Source organism: Carcharodon carcharias, chromosome 34 (genome assembly GCF_017639515.1).
Source record: "Carcharodon carcharias isolate sCarCar2 chromosome 34, sCarCar2.pri, whole genome shotgun sequence".
Taxonomy (NCBI): domain Eukaryota; kingdom Metazoa; phylum Chordata; class Chondrichthyes; order Lamniformes; family Lamnidae; genus Carcharodon; species Carcharodon carcharias.
This window is the reverse complement of record NC_054500.1, coordinates 28,914,231-28,934,704: the sequence shown is the minus strand read 5'-3', so window position 1 is coordinate 28,934,704 and position 20,474 is coordinate 28,914,231. Positions and strand designations below refer to the sequence as shown.

At 47.8% G+C, this 20,474-nt stretch overlaps 1 protein-coding gene across 5 annotated transcripts in view; it reads right to left on the bottom strand.

Annotated features, from left to right (window-relative positions):
• Positions 1 to 20,474, bottom strand: part of LOC121272639 (latent-transforming growth factor beta-binding protein 1-like) — a 754,836-nt gene that overhangs the window by 463,783 nt on the left and 270,579 nt on the right. For 3 of the 5 annotated variants that reach the window (XM_041179326.1, XM_041179329.1, XM_041179331.1), the window contains 11 exons: positions 19,226 to 19,348; positions 16,305 to 16,469; positions 14,203 to 14,364; positions 13,844 to 13,921; positions 12,763 to 12,894; positions 10,242 to 10,367; positions 9,248 to 9,367; positions 8,471 to 8,596; positions 3,784 to 3,909; positions 2,861 to 2,983; positions 1,141 to 1,269 (listed from right to left, as the gene is read on the bottom strand). In XM_041179326.1, coding sequence (XP_041035260.1) covers positions 1,141 to 1,269; positions 2,861 to 2,983; positions 3,784 to 3,909; positions 8,471 to 8,596; positions 9,248 to 9,367; positions 10,242 to 10,367; positions 12,763 to 12,894; positions 13,844 to 13,921; positions 14,203 to 14,364; positions 16,305 to 16,469; positions 19,226 to 19,348 — 1,410 coding nt within the window. The remainder of the gene's footprint in view (positions 1 to 1,140; positions 1,270 to 2,860; positions 2,984 to 3,783; positions 3,910 to 8,470; positions 8,597 to 9,247; positions 9,368 to 10,241; positions 10,368 to 12,762; positions 12,895 to 13,843; positions 13,922 to 14,202; positions 14,365 to 16,304; positions 16,470 to 19,225; positions 19,349 to 20,474) is intronic. The other 2 variants (XM_041179327.1, XM_041179328.1) reach the window with 2 other exon arrangements.

Sequence of the window (20,474 nt, the reverse complement as noted above, 5' to 3'; positions counted from 1 at the left end):
ATGATTTCCCTTCATAAATCCATGTTGACTTTGCCTAATCCTTTATAATAGACTCTAGCATTTTCTCTACTACTGATGTTAGGTTAACCAGTCTGTGATTTCCCGATTTCTCCCTCCCTCCTTTTTCAAATATTGCGAGCGTGTCAGAGTGATATGGGCTGTGGCTCTTGTTAGCCTGGGCCTTATGTTGCATTGAGTCTCCAACATCTGAAGCTAGCTCATTCTCTGCCTGTGGACTCAACAGGGCTGCCTAAGACCTTCTACGTCTCCAATAAGGATGAATGATGCCTTCACTATCCTCTGCATCTGGCGCAACTCTGGCCCCTTCACGCACCACCAGTGCATCCTGGACCTCTTGCTCTGCCCTTTTTCCCCTCACTCTCCTCCTCCTCCTCCTCTCCTTCTTACTGGAGGTCGTGACTCCCGCCGATACCACAATGCCCATTTGTCTCAGCTACTTTGAAGCCTGGGGTGAAAGACAAGGACTAAATAGAACACACAGCAGGCGAATAAAAGGCCTCTGATTAATATAAATTTAAATGGATACTCTGCTCCTGAATGAACCACTGCCAGCAGTTCCAGAACCTTGAATTGCTGAGATGAGACTCAGAGCTCAGCTGAATGTTTTAGACCCACCATAACAAGCTCATCAAAAAACAGGAAGCCAACATAGCATCAAACAGACTGTGCAAGCACATTATTGCTGACACACTGTATTATTCCCGTCAGTTGGGTTGGTAATGACCTTAAGTGCCTACTTAAATACAATTTGAATAACGCGGGTGGGGTCCTGATTTTTAAGCCCACCCACTTGCAGTATTATTGAAAAGTGGCGGAATAACATCAGGAATGGGATATTATGTTGGTGTAGGCAGGGGAAGCTCCCAATTTGGCAGCATGGTATTCAGTCCATGGCCACTAAGCTGGTTTTCACATCCTCTTGTGTAACCCTCAGCCCTCTTCAGTCCTAAGAATATGCTTAGTCAGCGTTCCATTGTTGTGCTTCCGTAATATGAAAACTGCAGAGAAACACAAACCAGAACATTCCCATGGCGGAGGAGTGGGAGTTGTTTAACAGGCGGAGCCTTGTGGCCAGACAGGGAAGTGTGTTTCAAGTCCTGGAGGATTTGGACAACTCACCAATGCAGTCCTGAGCAGGACTCAGCTGGAACCCTGCACTACAATCCGTGATACACTGGAAAGAGCCAGCAGTGTTCTCACATCGCTTGCTACCACAGACGGTTGGATATTCAACACACTCGTCAAGATCTGTTTAATGAGAAAAACATAGAGGCCCAGTAAGACACAAAATAAATTCTGCGTGGAGTCAGTCACAATCTTTCACTGACTGAACTTTATAATCCAGCTCAGAATGGAGGGACAGAGGAGCTTTGACCAGGGCCTGATGCTTAGTTCTTACAAAATCCAGCTTCCAGTGCCTGTAGGATCCAGTGGTGTGGGATCCAGTGAGCGTGGACCCAGTGAGCATAGATCCCCTGATGGTGGGTTCCAGTGCATTGGGCTCCATTGAGAGTGGAATGTAGTGATAGTGGGATCCAGTGACTGTGGACTCAGTAAGTATAGATCTAATGAGGATGGATTCAACGATGTTGTGATCCATTTCTTGGATATCCAGTGGGGGTCGAATCTATTGGGATTAAATCCAGTGAGAATCAACCTAATGAAGATAGGTTTCAGTAAGCATCCGATCTAGTGAGGGCAGAATCCAGTGAGGGCAGAATCCAGTTGGGTGGGATCCAGTGAGGATGGGCACATAGACTCGGACGTCTACAGCACAGAAAGAGGCCATTCAGCCCACCGTGTCTGCGCCGGTCAACAAAGATCTGACTACACAAATCCCATTTTCCAGCGGCTTGGCCCATTACTCTGGAGGCTTTGGCAACGCAAGTGAATATCTAAATACTTCATAAATGTTACGCGAGTTTCTGACTCAACCACCCTTTCAGCCAGCGAGTTCCAGAGTCCCACCACCCTCTGGGTGAAAAAATTTCTCCTTAACTCCTCTCTTAACCTTCTACCTCTTACCTTAAATCTATGCCATCTAGTTATTGACCCCTCTACTAATGGAAAAAGTGCCTTCCTGTCCACTCTATCTATGACCCTCATAATCTTATACATTTCTATCAGGTCCCCTTTCAAACCTTCATTGCTCCAAGGAAAACAACCCCAGCCTATCCAATCTTTCCTCATAGCTCAGACTCTCCAGCCCAGGCAGCATCCTGGCAAATCTCCTCTGCACCCTCTCCAATGCAATCGCATCCTTCCTGTAATGTGGTGACCAGAACTGCACGCAGTACTCCAGTTGTGGCCTAACCAGCGTTTTATACAGTTCCAGCATAACCTCCCTCCTCTTTTATTCTATGCCTCGGCTAATAAAGGCAAGTATCCCACATGCCTTCTCAACCACCTTATCTACCTGCCCTGCTGCCTTCAGGGATTTTTGGATATGCACAAAGAGATCCCTCTGATCTTCAGTATTTTCCAGGGTCCTACCATTCATAGTGTAATCCCTTGCCTTGTTAGGCCTTCCCAAGTGCATTACCTCACACTTTTCCAGGTTGAATTCCATTTGCCACTCCTCTGCCCAACTGATCAGACCATTGATATCCTCCTGCAGGTTACAGCTATCCTCCTCACTATTTATCACCCTACCAATTTTCGTGTCATCCACAAACTTCTTGGTCATACACTCTACAAACAGCAAGGGCTCCAGTGAACAGGATCCAGTGAGGACATAGGTAATAATCGCTGAGAACACTTATTGGACAGTGAACAAGAGGATTAGAAAAAAACTGCTAATTCCTAGGGAACACTGGGTAAAGAAAGGTCACACACTTACCGAAGCACTGGGATCGATCATCATCAACTCGGAATCCAGGTTCACACGAGCACTCAAACGACCCAATTGTATTGGTGCAGCGTCCAGGATCACAGACACCTGGTCTGGTGCACTCATCAACATCTAAGAGGAGTGAAAGGGACAGAGAGAGGGAGGGGCAGAGAGAGAGAGAGGGAATGAGAGAGAGAGGGGACAAAAGAGTGAGAGAGAGAGATGGAATGAGAGAGAGAGGGAATGAGAAATAAAGAGGCAGAGGGAGGGGAGAGAGAGAGAGGGTGACAGAAAGAGAGATAGGTAGAGGAGGGAGAGACAATGAGGGAAAGAAAATAATGAGCGAAAAGGACAGAGTGAGAAAGAGAGAAAAGGGGAAAAGAGAGAAGAAAGAGAGAAAGAAAGGGAGACAAATAGAGAGGAAGGGTGAAATGGGGAGTTAGAGAAAGAGAGTGACAGAGAGAGAGAGATAGGAAAAGAGGGAGGAAGAGAGTTAAACAATGATTTCTTACAACCACTGTGCTCCACAACTTTCCTTTTTTAAATTGAGGCACCCAGGCAAAGGGTCATGGGTCAAAGTGCAGGAACCCAGCAAAGGTGAAGCTCAGGTTAATCAGGAAATAATCCAGAGATTAGAATTCCTGGAAAAGAATGTGTTAGGGAAAGGAAGGCTCAAAACCAATGGTGAGAACGGAGGGAAGAGGAACGTGTTGGATAGAGGGAGAGAGCATTGAATGGAAAGAGTGAAGAGTGTATTGCATGGAGGGATGGAGAAGGATATTGGATGGAGAGAGGGGAGAGTGTTGCATAGATGGAGTGAGAAAGCGTTGTATGGAGGGATGGAGAAGTGCAGAAGGGGAGACAGAGTAAGGGATAAATATAAGCCAAATTCATGTTAAGGTATTAATGCTGGATAATGCAGGAAATCTTACCAAGACAGGTGGACAGATCAGCAGAGGTAATGAATCCCTCAGCACAGAGACAGGTGTAGGATCCCACGCTGTTCAAACACTCCCCATATGGGGCACAAAAATCCCCTTCAAAACATTCGTTGATATCTGAAAAAGCATGAATAAAATCTTATAGTGAACCCTCTAAACTTTTGCGCTTCTCATCAATGATAGGAAAGCTTTTAGAAACGATAATTTGAAACAAAATTAACAGTCACTTGAACAATTGCAGGTTAATTAAGGGAGAGCAGCATAGATTTGTTAAAGGCAAATTGTGTTTAACTAATTTGCTAGGGTGTTTTGGTGAGGTAACTGAGAGGGCTGATAAGGGTAATGCTGTTGATGGACTTCCAAAATATATTTGGTAAAGTGCTATAAAACAGGCTTGCCAGCAAAGTTGAAGCCGATGGAATAAAAGGGACAATGGCAGCATGGATATAGAATTGACTGAGTGACAGGAAACAGTGCTGGTGAACAGCTGTTTTTTTGACTGGAGAAAATTATACAGTGGGGCTCCCCAGGGTGAGTGTTAGGACCCCTGCTTTTCTTGATATACACTGATGACCTAGACTGGGTATACAGGGCACAATTTCAAAATTTGAGGATGACACAAAACTTATAAGTATTGTGAAGTATGAGGAGGACACTGTTAAACTTCAAGAGGGCATAGACATGTTGGTGGAATGGGTGAATGAGAGGCTGATGAAATTTAATGCTGAGAACTGTGGTAATTCACTTTGATAGGGAGAATGCAGAGGGACAATATAAAATAAAGGATATAATTCCAAAAGGCGTGAACAGAGGAGCCTTGGTATATCTCTGCACAAATATGTTCCCCATCCAAGCCACGCACCATCCTGACTTGGAACTATATCAACGTTCCTTCACTGTTGCTGGGTCAAAATCCTGGAATTCCCTTGCTAACAACAGCACTGTGGGTGTACCTACACCACATAGACTGCAGCAGTTCAAGAAGGCAGCTCACTACCACCTTCTCAAGGGCAACTAGGGATGGGCAATAAATGCTTGTCTAGCCAGGGACACACCACGTCCTGTGAATGAATACATTTTTAAAAAATCATTGAAGGTGGGAGAACAGATTGAGAAAGCAGTTAATAAAACATATAGTATCCTAGGCTTCAAAAACAGTGGCATAGAGTATAAAAACAAGGAAGTTACGTTAAAACTGGAATATTGTGTCCAATTCTGGACACTAGACTTTAGGAAGGATATGAAGGCATTAGAGAGGTTGTTATGAAGCCAGGCTTTGTAAAAATATGACTTTATGTATTAGTGTCTGAAAGTCACTAAGTTTTAAAAGGACTAAAACAGCAAGCTGTTAAGATGGCCACCGAGAGTCAGGTGGCTTTTATAATTTCTGCCCAGACTCAGAATTACCTCGTCTCTGGAAAGTTCTCAATTAAATTACCCTGGGTGAGTAGCCCTTCCTTGAATGGACATGCTGAGGCAAAACAATTTGTGGAATTCATACCTCCTATTGCCTGTGCACTGACAAAAACTCAAAATCCATGGATTACCAGTCTCACTGTCTCCCAGCGTGATACTTAACAAAGAGGGCTACAGAGAAACCAGTTTATCATAAGTAGGTGTGAACAGCCTCCAAGCACACCAGTCTCCCTCCCCTGCCCCCCCCCCAAAAACCATTATGTAGCAATGGTTTCTAACTTCGAATAATTGATATTGACAGTAGAAGTAGTGATCATGTGGTCACCTGATCAAAACTGACTTCAAATAACAAATCTTACTTACTCTTAGACCCAGGAAGAAGCAAGCCAGTCTGGAAATCAACAGCACAAGAGAGCCAGAGGACAGGAGGTCTCGAGTGGACACCCTGTCTCTTTCCGGTTCTCTCCACACATCTTGCAAACTCCAAACCTGTCTGCTGTTTGGCTATCCACACTCCACAGGCAGGGATTTTAAAGATCTCCACCCAGCGGCTGTGTCTGCGCAAAGACAGATAAATCATTCATCTACATCTCGAAACCACCTCGACACTGAAACAGAAGGACCACCAAGCTCAGCCTGGATCAACCTCTAAGAACCGTATAACTTTAGTACTTATTGGACTTTAAGATATCACTTATTCTATCCTCACACGCTGTAATCTATTCTTTTGTGTATGTGAATCTGAGTGCGTGTGTGCGTGAATGTTGGAGCATTTTTATTATATTACTTAGACCTGGTTAATACAATAAATATAATCTACTTTTCTTTTTAAAAAACTCAATGCAACCTGTCTGTGCATGTCTTTTATAGTCACAGCACTAACACAGTTAAATACTCACCAAACTGGCAAACATAAACTTTTTTAAAATCCTGTTTAGTCAAACGAGGAGTGGGGAAAAACGGGAGCCATCCCAGCCCTCCTCACCTGACTGTAACAAAATGCAGAAAAGATGCAAGAGAATGGTTTCAGAAATGAGGGATTTCAGTTACATGGATACATTGGAGAAGCTGGGATGTTCTGATTGGAGAAAATTGAGAGCAGATTTGATAGAAATGTTCCAAATGATGAGAGGTCCGAACAGAGTAGATAGGGAGAAATTGTTCCTGATGGCAGAAGGGTTGAGAACTAGAGAGCACAGATTTAAGATAAGTAGCAAAAGAAGCAAAGGTGACAGGAGGAATATCTTTGTTACACAGAAACCGAACCAGACCAGCCATATAAATACTGTGGCTACAAGAGCAGGTCAGAAGCTGGGAATTCTGCGATGAGTAACTCACCTCCCGATTCCCAAAGCTGTTCACCAAACAAGGCACAAGTCAGGAGTGTGATGGAATAGCTTCCACTTGCCTGGATGAGCGCAGCTCCCACAACACTCAAGAAACTCGACACCATCCAGAACAAAGCAGGCCGCTTGATTTGCACCCCACTCACAGACATTCACTCCCTCCACCACCGATGCACAATAGCAGCAGTGTGTGTACCATCTACAGGATGCACTGCAGCAACTCATCAAGAGTCCTTTGACAACACCTTCCAAACCTGCAACCTCTATCACCAAGAAGGACAAAGACAGCAGATGAACATGGGAACACCACCACCTACAAGTTCCCTCCAAGCCTCACACCATCCTGAATTGGAAATATATCACCGACGCTGGGTCAAAATCCCGGAACTCCCTCCCTAACAGCACTGTGCGAGGACCTACACCACAGGGACTGCAGTGGTTCAAGAAGACAGCTCACCATCATCTTCTCAAAGGCAATTAGGAATGGGGAATAAATGTTGGCCTAGGCAGCGATGCTCACATCCCATGAAAGAATAAAAACAGAGCAAGAGGTTAGGATCTGGAATGCACTGCCTGAGAGTGTGCTGGAGGCAGACTCAAGCAGGTTTTGAAAAGAGAACTGGATCATTCCCTGAAGAGAAAAAAGATGATTAGGGCTATGAAGAAAGGGCAGAGGAGTGGAACTAGCTGAGATTCTGTTACAGAGAGCTGGCATGGACACAACAGGCTGAATGGCCTTCTTCTGTGCTATAAGTATTCTATGATTCTATAAAGCTGTCGTTATAACTGCCCAATATCACCCTACCCTCACCCCATGTCATTCTGTACAGCGTCGCCCAATACTGAACCAAATCAACCCGACTCTGGAACAGTGCAAAGCTGTGAAAACTTTAACTCTGACCATTATAGGGCAAGAGGAAAACACCTCCATTTCCACAGCACCCTTTCACATCCTCAGGATGCCCCAGAGAGCTCCACAGCCATCACATAACTTTTAAAGTATAATCAATGTTGTCAATCGTCCATAGCAAGATCCCAAAAACAACTACTGAGATTCAGTTTTGCACGGAGGAAGTGATGTTGGTTGGAACACTGGGTTCTTTGAATATTGGTGTGGGATCTTTATCTGAGCACAGCCTCGTTTATTATCAGAGTGAATGAATGAGCAGCATTTCCTCCATACTTAGCCTCCAACAGTGCAGTACTGACCTTCCAACCGTGCAGTGCTTCCTCAGTTTTGGTTCTCTGACAGTGCAGCACACCCTCAGTGCTGCACTGGGGTGTTTGTCCAGATTGGTGGAGTATGGAGTAACATTTGAACCTTAGATGGAGACAGACTGATGAGGCAGAGGGCAGGCAGCCTTTGCAAACTTTTGAGGAGAAATATTAGATCATTCATCCAGGGGAGGCTGATGTTTGAGTCTGATCCAGTTCTCATTTAATATCCATAGACAATTTCCAGTGGGAGTGACTTGTTGATTTCTGTCCTTCACTAGCACAGAGGGGGTTAGTTGCAGTATCCCACAGCAGTCACTAATCTTATATTGATTACCAAATTGTCTCAGCATTTTTTTTTTATTATTCATTGGAAGTGACCCATCCATAATTACCCTTGTTCAGAGGACATTTAAGAGTCAACCATGTAGGCCAGACTAGCTAAGGACAGCAGATTTCCTTCCCAAAAGGGCATTAGTGACCCAGACAATGGTTTCATGGTCATCATCAGACTTTTAATTCCAGGTCAAATTCAAATTCCACCAGCTGCCATGGCAGGGTTTGAACCTGGGCCCCCAGTGTATTACCCTGGGTCTCTGGATGACTCATCCAGTGACACTACCACTACGCCATCGCCTACGTGAGGCACAGGGACACTCTGTGGAGTTGCTGTGCGTGTGCAGTGACAGTGAAAAGCAAACCTGCACATCGATTGCCGTCAGCGCTCAGACGATATCCAGGGTTACAGTCGCACTGGTATGAGCCCTCTGTGTTCACACATGTTCCTTTGTCCCCACACGTTGTCCCTCTCAGACACTCGTCAATATCTGTAACAACACAGAACCAAACATGATGCATTCAGTTACCCAGCCATTCATATCAATCTGCTTCTCTCTCAGAGAGAGTGCACCTTGGCGAGTGCTAGATTCTCATGAGGCCTGTTGACAAAATGATTTTGTGATGGATTATTGACTGTCAATATCACTGAGAGCCTTTTGAATCATTTTGGATACTTTTCTACAGTGCATTCATAATTGTTAGGTTGCATGCTGGTGTGACAGTGTTTGATGGGGACAGTGTAGAGGGAGCTTTACTCTGTATCTAACCCCGTGCTGTACCTGTCCTGGGAGTGTTTGATGGGGACAGTGTAGAGGGGGCTTTACTCTGTATCTAACCCCGTGCTGTACCTGTCCTGGGAGTGTTTGATGGGGGCAGTGTAGAGGGAGCTTTACTCTGTATCTAACCCTGTGCTGTACCTGTCCTGGGAGTGTTTGATGGGGACAGTGTAGAGGGAGCTTTACTCTGTATCTAACCCCGTGCTGTACCTGCCCTGGGAGTGTTTGATGGGGACGGTGTAGAGGGAGCTTTACACTGTATCTAACCCTGTGCTGTACCTGTCCTGGGAGTGTTCGATACACCCTGGCACTGTCACCATTTGTTAGTTGGAGGACTATGACTCGAGCTGAGGCTCTGGTTACCTGAACACTTTCGATTCTGGATCTGGTAGCCTGTAGGACAAGGCAGACAGCGGAATGATCCCACCGAGTTCACACACTCTGAGTTTGGACAGGTGGAAACATCCAGACATTCGTCAATATCTGAAAAGGTACAAAAAGAGCTGAGAACAGACTGAATCTTGAAAATCTCCATCAAGATCAGTGTCAATATCACTGGCGAGGCAGCATCAGCCAGATGTGAGCTGGGAGTATGCACGTCTTCATTCTGGGAGTCTGCAGTAGAGGCCAAGACACAAATTGTCGCGCACCCCACCCACTCCTCTCCATGTTATCTCCAATACTATGGTGAGTGTTTTGTTCCTCATTCACTGCATCAGTGACATTCTGTACATTCCCTGTCATCCCAGTATTCTGACTGACATCATCCCGACCTTTCAACCTTTCCCGGAGCTTCTGAACTTAAACTGCTGACCCGCAAAACTCAAAATCCTTAAATACCCATGAAGTCCTCAGATAATCACCTTTGCCTACATTGCTTCCAACTCCCCCAACACAGCTCCAGTATTCCCAATTCCATCCTGGGTTAGATGCAGTGAGTCTCTCGCATGGAACTAATCTTGTTTCCGCCAATTGTGAAGGGCAAGATGCTGGGCTAGACACCGGGACAATGTGGGGCTTGGCCTAGCTGCCAGGCTTGAACCCAGCCTAGATGACAGGTTAGATGCTGAGACGAAGCTGGGCTAGGTCCTGGCCTAGCTGCCAGGCTTGAACCCGGCCTAGACTCCAGGTTAAACGTTGAGATAATGCTGGGCTAGATCCTGAGACGATGCAAGCCTAAACACCAGGTTAGACGCTGGGTTAGATGCTGGAGTCTCACCCGTCACATTTTCAGTTACCCACCAGACATTCTGTGGCCCCAATTTTTATGGTATTAGGTTTCCCTGGTGTGAGGTGAATGAATTGCCCTTGCCTCCTGACAACGTGAGATTTACAGTGAAGACAAATTACTGATTACCGACACAATCTGTCCCGTGAGAATTTGCCGAAAATCCCCTGGAACAGGCACAGTGGAAACTGCCGACCGTGTTCACACATCGACCATTGGGGCATGGCAGAGGCCTCAGTCCACATTCATCAGTATCTGTGACAGAGACAAAAACCATCAAACATCCAACCAAAATCAAACTGTCCGATAAACCCAAACTCAAGCAGACTGCCTGATAAACCTAAACCTCCAATCAGTCCCATAAACCCGAACCCCCAAACTGCCCGATAAACCCGAACCCCCAAACCGTCCGATAAAACCGAACCCCCCAAACCGTCCGATAAACCCGAACCCCCAAACTGCCCGATAAACCCGAACCCCCAAACTGTCCGATAAACCCGAACCCCCAAACCGTCCGATAAACCCGAACCCTCAAACCGTCCGATAAACCCGAACCCCCAAACCGTCCGATAAACCCGAACCCCCAAACTGTCCGATAAACCCGAACCCCCAAACCGTCCGATAAACCCGAACCCCCAAACTGTCCGATAAACCTGAACCCCCAAACTGTCCGATAAACCCAAACTCAAGCAGACTGCCTGATAAACCTAAACCTCCAATCAGTCCCATAAACCCGAACCCCCAAACTGCCCGATAAACCCGAACCCCCAAACCGTCCGATAAACCTGAACCCCCAAACTGTCCGATAAACCCAAACTCAAGCAGACTGCCTGATAAACCTAAACCTCCAATCAGTCCCATAAACCCGAACCCCCAAACCGTCCGATAAACCTGAACCCCCAAACCGTCCGATAAACCTGAACCCGCAAACCGTCCGATAAACCGGAACCCCCAAACCGTCCGATAAACCCGAACCCTCAAACTGTCCGATAAACCCGAACCCCCAAACCGTCCAATAAACCCGAACCCTAAACCGTCCAATAAACCCGAACCCCCAAACCGTCCAATAAACCCGAACCCCCAAACCGTCCGATAAACCCGAACCCCCCAAACCGTCCGATAAACCCGAACGCCCAAACTGTCCGATAAACCTGAACCCCCAAACTGTCCGATAAACCCAAACTCAAGCACACTGCCTAATAAACCTGAACCTCCAATCAGTCCAATAAACCTGAACCCCCAGCCTGTCCGATAAACCTGAACCCCCAAACCGTCCGATAAACCCGAATCCCCAAACCGTCCGATAAACCTGAACCCCCAAACTGTCCCATAAACCCGAACCCCCAAACAATTCGATAAACCTGAACCCCCAAACCGTCCGATAAACCTGAACCCCCAAACCGTCCGATAAACCTGAACCCCCAAACCGTCCGATAAACCCGAAACCCCCAAACCGTCCGATAAATCCAAACCCCCAAACCTTCCGATAAACCTGAACCCCCAAACTGTCCGATAAACCCGAACTCAAGCACACTGCCTAATAAACCTGAACCTCCAATCAGTCCAATAAACCTGAACCCCCAAACCGTCTGATAAACCTGAACCCCCAAACTGTCCCATAAACCCGAACCCCCAAACCGTCCGATAAACCCGAACCCCCAAACCGTCCGATAAACCCAAACCCCCAAACCGTCCGTCAAACCTGAACCCCCAAACCATCCATCAAACCTGAACCCCCAAACCGTCCGTCAAACCTGAACCCCCAAACCGTCCGATAAACCCGAACCCCCAAACCGTCCGATAAACCCAAACCCCCAAACCGTCCGATAAACTGGAACCCCCAAACTGTCCCATAAACCTGAACCGCCAAACCGTCCGATAAACCTGAACCCCCAAACCATCCGATAAACCTGAACCCCCAAACCGTCCAATAAACCCAAACCCCCAAACTATCCAATAAACCTGAACCCCCAGACCGTCCGATAAACCCGAACCCCCAAACCGTCCGATAAACCTGAACCTCCAAACCATCCGATAAACCTGAACCCCCAAACTGTCCCATAAATACGAACCCCCCAAACCGTCCGATAAACCCAAACTCAACCTCATCTGTTGCCTACACAAAGGCCCCTAACGGCAGCTCAATCCACACCTCCCCTCCTACTTCCCTCCCCTTCTATCACTCCAACCCCTGCCAACATCCCCATCCAACCCTCCCCTTCTGATCCCCCTTCTTCTCCTCATCCCCATCCCGTACTAACACCCTCGCCCCTACCGATCCCGCGTCCCTACTGATCCCGCATCCCTACTGAGCCTCCCCCATCATGTCCCCCTTACTGACACTCTCACCTCCTCTAATCCTAACCCCCACCCACCTCCCCCACCCCCGCTTCTGACCCCCCCTCACTCCCATCACCCCCTCACCATCCCCACATGCTGGCTGCTGGAAGCTGTGCCTTCAGGGTAGCTTGGCCTCAGTACCACTCCAAGCAGTGCATCTACTCACTGAGCCACTCAACAAAAGTAGAGACTTAATCAGTTCCAGAATAAATTGAGCAAGCATCTACATCCATCACAATGCCAATGGCCCTCACTCATTGGGCTGCAGCTTTGCTGATCTCGGTTCTGTTCTCAATTCTGGTTCACTTACCAACACAGCGTGAGCGCTGAGAGTTCAGCTGGAAGCCGGTGTTACACGCACAGGTGTAGCTATGCTGTCGGATCACACAGCGTCCTGGTCCACATATCTGTGGCATGCGATGGCAGATATGAATCTCCGGAGCTGCAGATTCAGGACATAATAACAGTTAATAGCATTAGAGAGAGAGAGAGCAAGCAAAAACATAGGCAGAGGGACAGAGCCAGCAAGTAAGATGGAGAGACAGTGAGGGGAGAGAATGGAAAAAGGAGGAAGAGATAAAAACATAAAAAGGAAAGAGAAAAAAACCAGAAAGAGAAATGGAGAGAAAAAGTAAAACAGAGAGCTGTCCACAAAAAGTGAGAGCAGAGTGAATGGGAGGAAAGCAGAGAGACAGAGAGAGAGAGAGAGAGAGAGGGAGACACAGTCAAACAATAGAGAAAGAGAGAGGGTCAGAAAAGAAGAGAGAGATAGAAGGAAGGATGGATATAGAGATTGAACACACACACACACACAAATTAAGACAGATTAATATTTCACTGATATTTGAGGAATTACCTGTGTGCTTTTTAAGAAAGCTGTGGTGTGTGGACATTGAGCAATCAGTGTTTGAGGAGGTGAGGGGCCAAACTGGACCCTCAACACGGCCACTGCACAGGGAGAAGGCAGGTCTGTTACTGTGCTAACAACATGGTCACGCTGCTGGGCAGGATGAACAGTGTCTCCAACAGTTCCTGCTATCCTTCACTCTGAGCCCAATTGAACCACTATTCAAAATTTCAGCAATTGAAGTGATTTATGATATACCAGACACTTCAAAACCAAGTTAACGAAGAAAAATGATTTAAATCTGACAACAAAGCCACAGAAACTCAGCTCAGACCAGACTGTGATGGACAGGGAGTCTGAAATGCTGAGGGTGGGGGCTGTAAACACCCCCACAACACCCCATAAAGGGGCAGATAGGAAGATCCCCACATAGAAACTAAAACTTGGAGCAGTGAACAGTTAATGTCTGTCAGCAAAATAAGAGGTTTTATATTTCTTTAAATATTTAATTCCCTTGTTTCGAAGTCATGAATCAGACACATACCTGGGCGAGGGGTCCTGGGTACAGCTGCTGAAGTTGGAGATGTCCTGACTGCACTAGCTGTCTCTCTCAATCTGGGAGCTTCCCAGGGAATGGAAAAAAAATCAGAGCATTACATTTCCCCACTCTACCCTCCCCCACCTCCTTCCCAAACCCACCCCAAGCATTCCCTTCTCTCCATCCACTCCCACTCCAACCCTCTCCTCCCAAACCTTTCACCCACTCCCACACCCTTCCACACTCCCCCTCCCTGCCACACCCTCCCTCCCATCTCACACTCACCCTGCCCTCCCTGTCCCTCCCTCCCTTTCCACACCATCCCTCCCCTCCCAGACTCAATCCCTCAGTGACCCTGAACATACCCTCTGTGTACTGAATGTGAGGTGCTGAAGTGCTGGTACGTGATGATCGATCCACATTTGTGATCCCTCGGCCCCTCTCTCCCGTTATCCAGTTAGTGTAGCGGAGATCCGATTGGATGTAATGGTAACCAGATCCCGCAGGGCAAATCTCCCGAAATCCCTCTGAGGAGAGAGGATGAAATTCAGAACCTTAGAACAGCCAGAGCACCCTTCAAGATATAGTGTGAACCTGGGAAATGATGCTTCTGGCATTGGATATGCATTCGGCACTGGATCTGGCACTGGATATGCATTTGGCACTGGATCTGGCACTGGATATGCATTGGGCACTGGATCTGGCACTGGATATGCATTCGGCACTGGATCTGGCACTGGATATGCATTTGGCACTGGATCTGGCACTGGATATGCATTTGGCACTGGATCTGGCACTGGATATGCATTCGGCACTGGATCTGGCACTGGATACGCATTCGGCACTGGATCTGGCACTGGCATTAGCCTAGCAGCCCAGATTGTGAGTTCAAATGCAACCAGGGTAAATTGTGAAATTGGAATCAACAAAGTTAATAATTTATGGGTTGTCACCAAAAATGTGAGCTTGAAGCTGTCGGATTATAAAAACCCTGCACTTTAACTTTGCTTCTCAAGGAAGGGAATTTTCTGTGCGGCTCCTGTCTGGCCTACATGTAACTCCAGACCTGCACTGGATGCTGAACCCGGAATGCCAGATGCAGTGATGTTACGTCTCCAGCATCCCTTTGGGACCCATATCCCCAAAACAAAAGAAAGTTGGGAAAACTCAGCAGGTCTGGCAGCATTGGTGGAGAAGAGCACAGTTGACGTTTCCAGTCCTCATGACCCTTCAACAGAACAGAACATGAGGACTCGAAACGTCAACTGTGCTCTTCTCCACCAATGCTGCCAGACCTGCTGAGTTTTTCCAGGTATTTTTGTTTTTGTTTTGGATTTCCAGCATCCACAGTTCTTTACTTTTAAAAGAAAGTTGGTCCTCTGGAGCAGACAGACTGTCCAGCAGGTAGAGTGAGAGAGATTCACTGACTCCACATCACAAAACTCTGACCAGGAGTGAAAATAAGCCATCTCTATTCTCCCCACCCATCCCCTAAATCCATCCTGTGTTTCGAACATACAGGAAGCCTAAGTCCCTGAAACTGTGGAACATTTGCAATCTGACACTGCAAACTCCCGGGCTCCTCTCATGGCTGCTGCGTCTCCAGCTGTTCACCCGAACTTGCTGCATGACAGAATAGATTCAGTTCATATTCCAGAGGGAAGTCTCTCCATTGCACAGAACGCTTACATTAGGGGAAATTGATTTGATGTAATGAAAAGTAGGGGAAATTGATTTGCTTTTCATTCTCCACAGCTCCCCTCCCCTTCAATCCATGGGACATCCCGACCCATGTGTCCAAGGACCTGTAGGTTGAGAATCAGCCTGTTCAGTCTTATGAAGACCCAGGGCAGAAACTCACAACCCTGACTAGGCGTCAACTCGAATCGAGGGACAGCCGACAATCCCCTGTCCCCTCACCCCAAATCCCCTTTCTCCCTCCTCTTTCCCTCCCCTCTCCCTGACCTTTCCCCCTCACTCCAACTCCCCTCTCCCCGGAATGTCCTCCCCTCCCCCTCCCCTCCCCCAACTCCCCTTTACTCCTCTTCTTCGCCTCCTCAGCTTCTCCCCCTCCCATCCTTCACTCCAACCCTCTCCCTCTCATCCCTTCCTCCACCTCTCCCCAACTCCCTTTTACCCCTTCTCTGCTCCTCCACCTTCCCTCCCCCCTCCTTCATCCCAACTACCCTCCCCCTCTCCATATTCCCACTCCCTGTCTCCTCTCATGCTCCCCTTCTTTTTCCCTCTCTCTCTTCAGACCACCCCTTCCCTCCTGCTTTATCCCACCCTCTCTCCTATTCCCTCTCCTTCCCTCTCTACCCATACTCTTTCCCTCTATCTCCTGCCCTCTTTCCTCTTCCTCTCCCTTCCCCTCTTCTCTCCTCATCTCATTCCCCCCACCCCCCCCCCAACCCCACCCCCCGTATCTCGATGGGAGTTCAGAAACTGCCTGTGAACTGCTGATTACCTGTGAGTGGAGATGGGCATTTCAGGCAGTCTGGTCCCCAAGCCTTCCCCACTCGGCTGCAGCAGCAGATTTGTTTGGTGATGTTCTGGACCACAGGCAGTGAGCAGGTTCCACTCCTCCAAATCCGGTAACAAGGTCCTTTGGTTAATGATATAACCTGTTGAGCTGTAACATTGAAACCACAGCAGGTTGCTCAGTAAAGGCACGAACCACATCTCAGGAAGACACAAGCTGCCCTCCTGTACCTCAGCCTATAGAACTCAAAATAGGCTATTGAACTTGGTGAGGAATATCCCCAGACTGATTCTGTCCCCACACTTGTGAGCGTACAACTGACTGCACGATGATCAGGACCATAAACCCTGGCTGATTTCCATCTCCCTCACACTGATTATCCAACTGCAGGCCCCTGGGGTGCACCTGGGAACAGAACGGACTAGATTGAGTCCAATACGCCCCTGGCCTTCATGACTCAGGGACCCTGCTGTACTGCACTAGATCACCAAGGACAGAAAGGCTGAGAACAATCTATTTTAAAAACAGTTAACAGGACACAACATTAACATTCAATCAGTCTGCACACATGAACAGCAAGAGCAACAGCGCTGCATGAATTACTTTTGGTTTCACACTACTCTGGCTCTTGCAAAAACCAATTCCCCCTCATTTACCCACACAGCCTGTTCCACTCTCAGATACCAGCTCCCCTTCACAACACCCTAAAGTGCAAACACCCATACCCACACACACACTCCCACCCACACACACACACACACCTCATTCCCATTTATGCACACACACCCCATACCCACCAACACCCACCCATCCACATGCACACCCATCCCCACACACACCCAAACAAACCCATACCCATACCCACAGACACAAACCCACACACACCCATATCCACACACACCCATGCCCACACACACCCAAACAAACCCATACCCATACCCACAGACACAAACCCACACACACCCATATCCACACACACCCATGCCCACACACACCCAAACAAACCCATACCCATACCCACAGACACAAACCCACACACACCCATATCCACACACACCCATGCCCACACACACCAAAACAAACCCATACCCATACCCACAGACACAAACCCACACACACCCATGCCCACACACACCCATGCCCACACACACCCATGCCCACACACACCCATATCCACACACACCCATATCCACACACAACCATATCTACACACACCTATGCCCATACACACCCATGCCCACACACACCCATGCCCACACACACCCATGCCCACACACACCCATGCCCACACACACCCAAACAAACCCATACCCATACCCACAGACACAAACCCACACACACCCATATCCACACACACCCATGCCCACACACACCCAAACAAACCCATACCCATACCCACAGACACAAACCCACACACACCCATGCCCACACACACCCATGCCCACACACACCCATGCCCACACACACCCATATCCACACACACCCATATCCACACACACCCATGCCCACACACACCCATGCCCACACACACCCATGCCCACACACACCCATGCCCACACACACCCATATCCACACACACCCATATCCACACACACCTATGCCCACACACACCCATGCCCACACACACCCATATCCATACACACCCATATCCACACACACCCATGCCCACACACACCCATATCCACACACACCCATGCCCACACACACCCATGCCCACACACACCCATGCCCACACACACCCATATCCACACACACCCATATCCACACACACCCATGCCCACACACACCCATATCCACACACACCCATGCCCACACACACCCATATCCACACACACCCATATTCACACACACCCATGCCCACACACACCCATATCCACACACACCCATGCCCACACACACCCATGCCCACACACACCCATGCCCACACACACCCATGCCCACACACACCCATATCCACACACACCCATGCCCACACACACCCATATCCACACACACCCATACCCACACACACCCATATCCACACACACCCATATCCACACACACCCATATCCACACACACCCATATCCACACACACCCATATCCACACACACCCATATCCACACACACCCATGCCCACACACACTTTTTCAAGGAAACAATTGAGGATTTGATTGGTGTCATACAGGCCAGTTGTGTAAATAGGATCTGGCTTTGCAATCCCACACAAGCATATCTCTGTCACAGAAAGTGTGGACAGACGTTGGCAGGATCCTCTTTACACGGTGTGTGGAATGGTTTACTGCAGGGAGAGTTTGAGGCAGGGACCACCACAACTTTTAAGGGAAAATTAGATAAATATTTGATGTTCACGGAGGTACAGGGTTATAGGGAGAGAGCGGGGTGGTGGGATTAGTTTGGGATGGATAAAGGGTTATGGGGGAGAGTGGGGGCAATGGGATTAGTTTAGAATTGACACAGCGCTATGGGGAGAGAATGGGACACTGGATTTAGTTTGGAATTGATACAGCGCTATGGGGAGAGAATGGGACACTGGGTTTAGTTTGGGATTGATACAGGGCTATGGGGAGAGAGTGGGGCTGTGGGGTTAGTTTGGGATTGATAGAGGGCTACGGGGAAAAGAGTGGGGCAGTGGGGTTAGTTTGGGATTGATACAGGGTTTGGGATAGAGTGGGGCACTGGATTATATTTTGACTGCTCTACCTATTGGCTGTGATTAACATGATGGATCAAAAGGCCTCCTCCTGTGTTGTAAACTCCGATTCCATGGTCCACTCGATGAAATTTGAAGTAATTTTGGGAGCTGAGGCTGTAACTGGGAGACAATGGGTAGGCAGTTTTGGTAATTGTGCACACGGTTAATGGTGCGATGGAGTCTGCCTGTGTTCCTGTAGGTTTGATCACTTACAGATGCAGCGGCTCTTAGAGGTGTCCTGTACGAAACCTCGGCTGCACATACAGCTGTAGCTGCCTCTCACGTTCAGGCACTTGCCGTTCTGACAGATTCCTGGCAGGGAGCACTCGTTGATATCTGGAAGAAGCAGAGTAAGAGACTTGACCATACTGGTCGTAAAGTTAAGGTCTGCAGTGGGGACAGCACTGGGTCAAAAGCTTGTTTCTAGTTTTATGTTTTATGAGCACTAACAATACTGACAGTCAGGATCTCTAGGTGATTATTCTGTACTAAATTTTCACGCCTGGACTATTTTATAAGAGGAGAAATCATTCTTTAGGAAAGGCCAACAGTAAGTGAGGTGGCATCTGTTTTATAGATTTACAGATTTAATACTCTACACCTACAATCTTCATCTGCCAGTTAATATAAAGAGAAACTTCCTTGGCAGTAACTATGTCCTTATAGAGCTTTCCTGTGGTGGGCAATGCTGTCTTACAACAACAGTGTTGCTCAAGTTTATTGGGATGTGGGCAAGTTGCCATTTATTGCCAATCCCCAGGCAACCCCCGAGGGTAGTGGGGTTTCCTGTTAATTGTGTTAGGTAGGGAACCCCTGGGAACAGTGATATATATCCACATCAGAAGGGAATGTGACTGGGAGAGGAACTGAGAAGTGATGGTGGTTATTGCCTTTGATGGTGGGAGAGATTATGGAAAAGGGATGTGCTGTCTAGATCACCAGTTGACTGACCCTCACTGACATCACATATGAACGGTCACTGGGCGTGAAATCAGGTCCCGGCAATAGTGTTTTGTGTGAACCAAACAACGTTACCTCTTTAAGATCAGGCTCTGGTTCTCTATTCTGATACACCACCTTGGTACCAAACAGTTTTTAAAGATATAATTTGTCAAGGTTGGAATTTGATCTGTTCATACCAGTGTTAAGATTAGTCAGGAGGAATGTGCAGAATGCTCGGAAGGGGTAGGGAGCATAATGCATCAATGGAGACAGGGCTCAGGCCATGTGTCTCCTCCCAATGAAGCTGCCAGTGAAGGAAGAGGGGGATTGAGATTTTCCAAATACCAAAGCATCAATCCCTGCTCCCAGCTGATCCAGGCCTTTATAATACAGCCTAATTACTAAAGCAGCTTTCAGCTTATTCAAGTCCCCAGTCTCTCATTGGGAGGGGGTATGGCCTGGAATCCACTTTGCACTAATCCCTTGTTTAAAGAGGTTCTGCATCTTTTACCCTCATCAC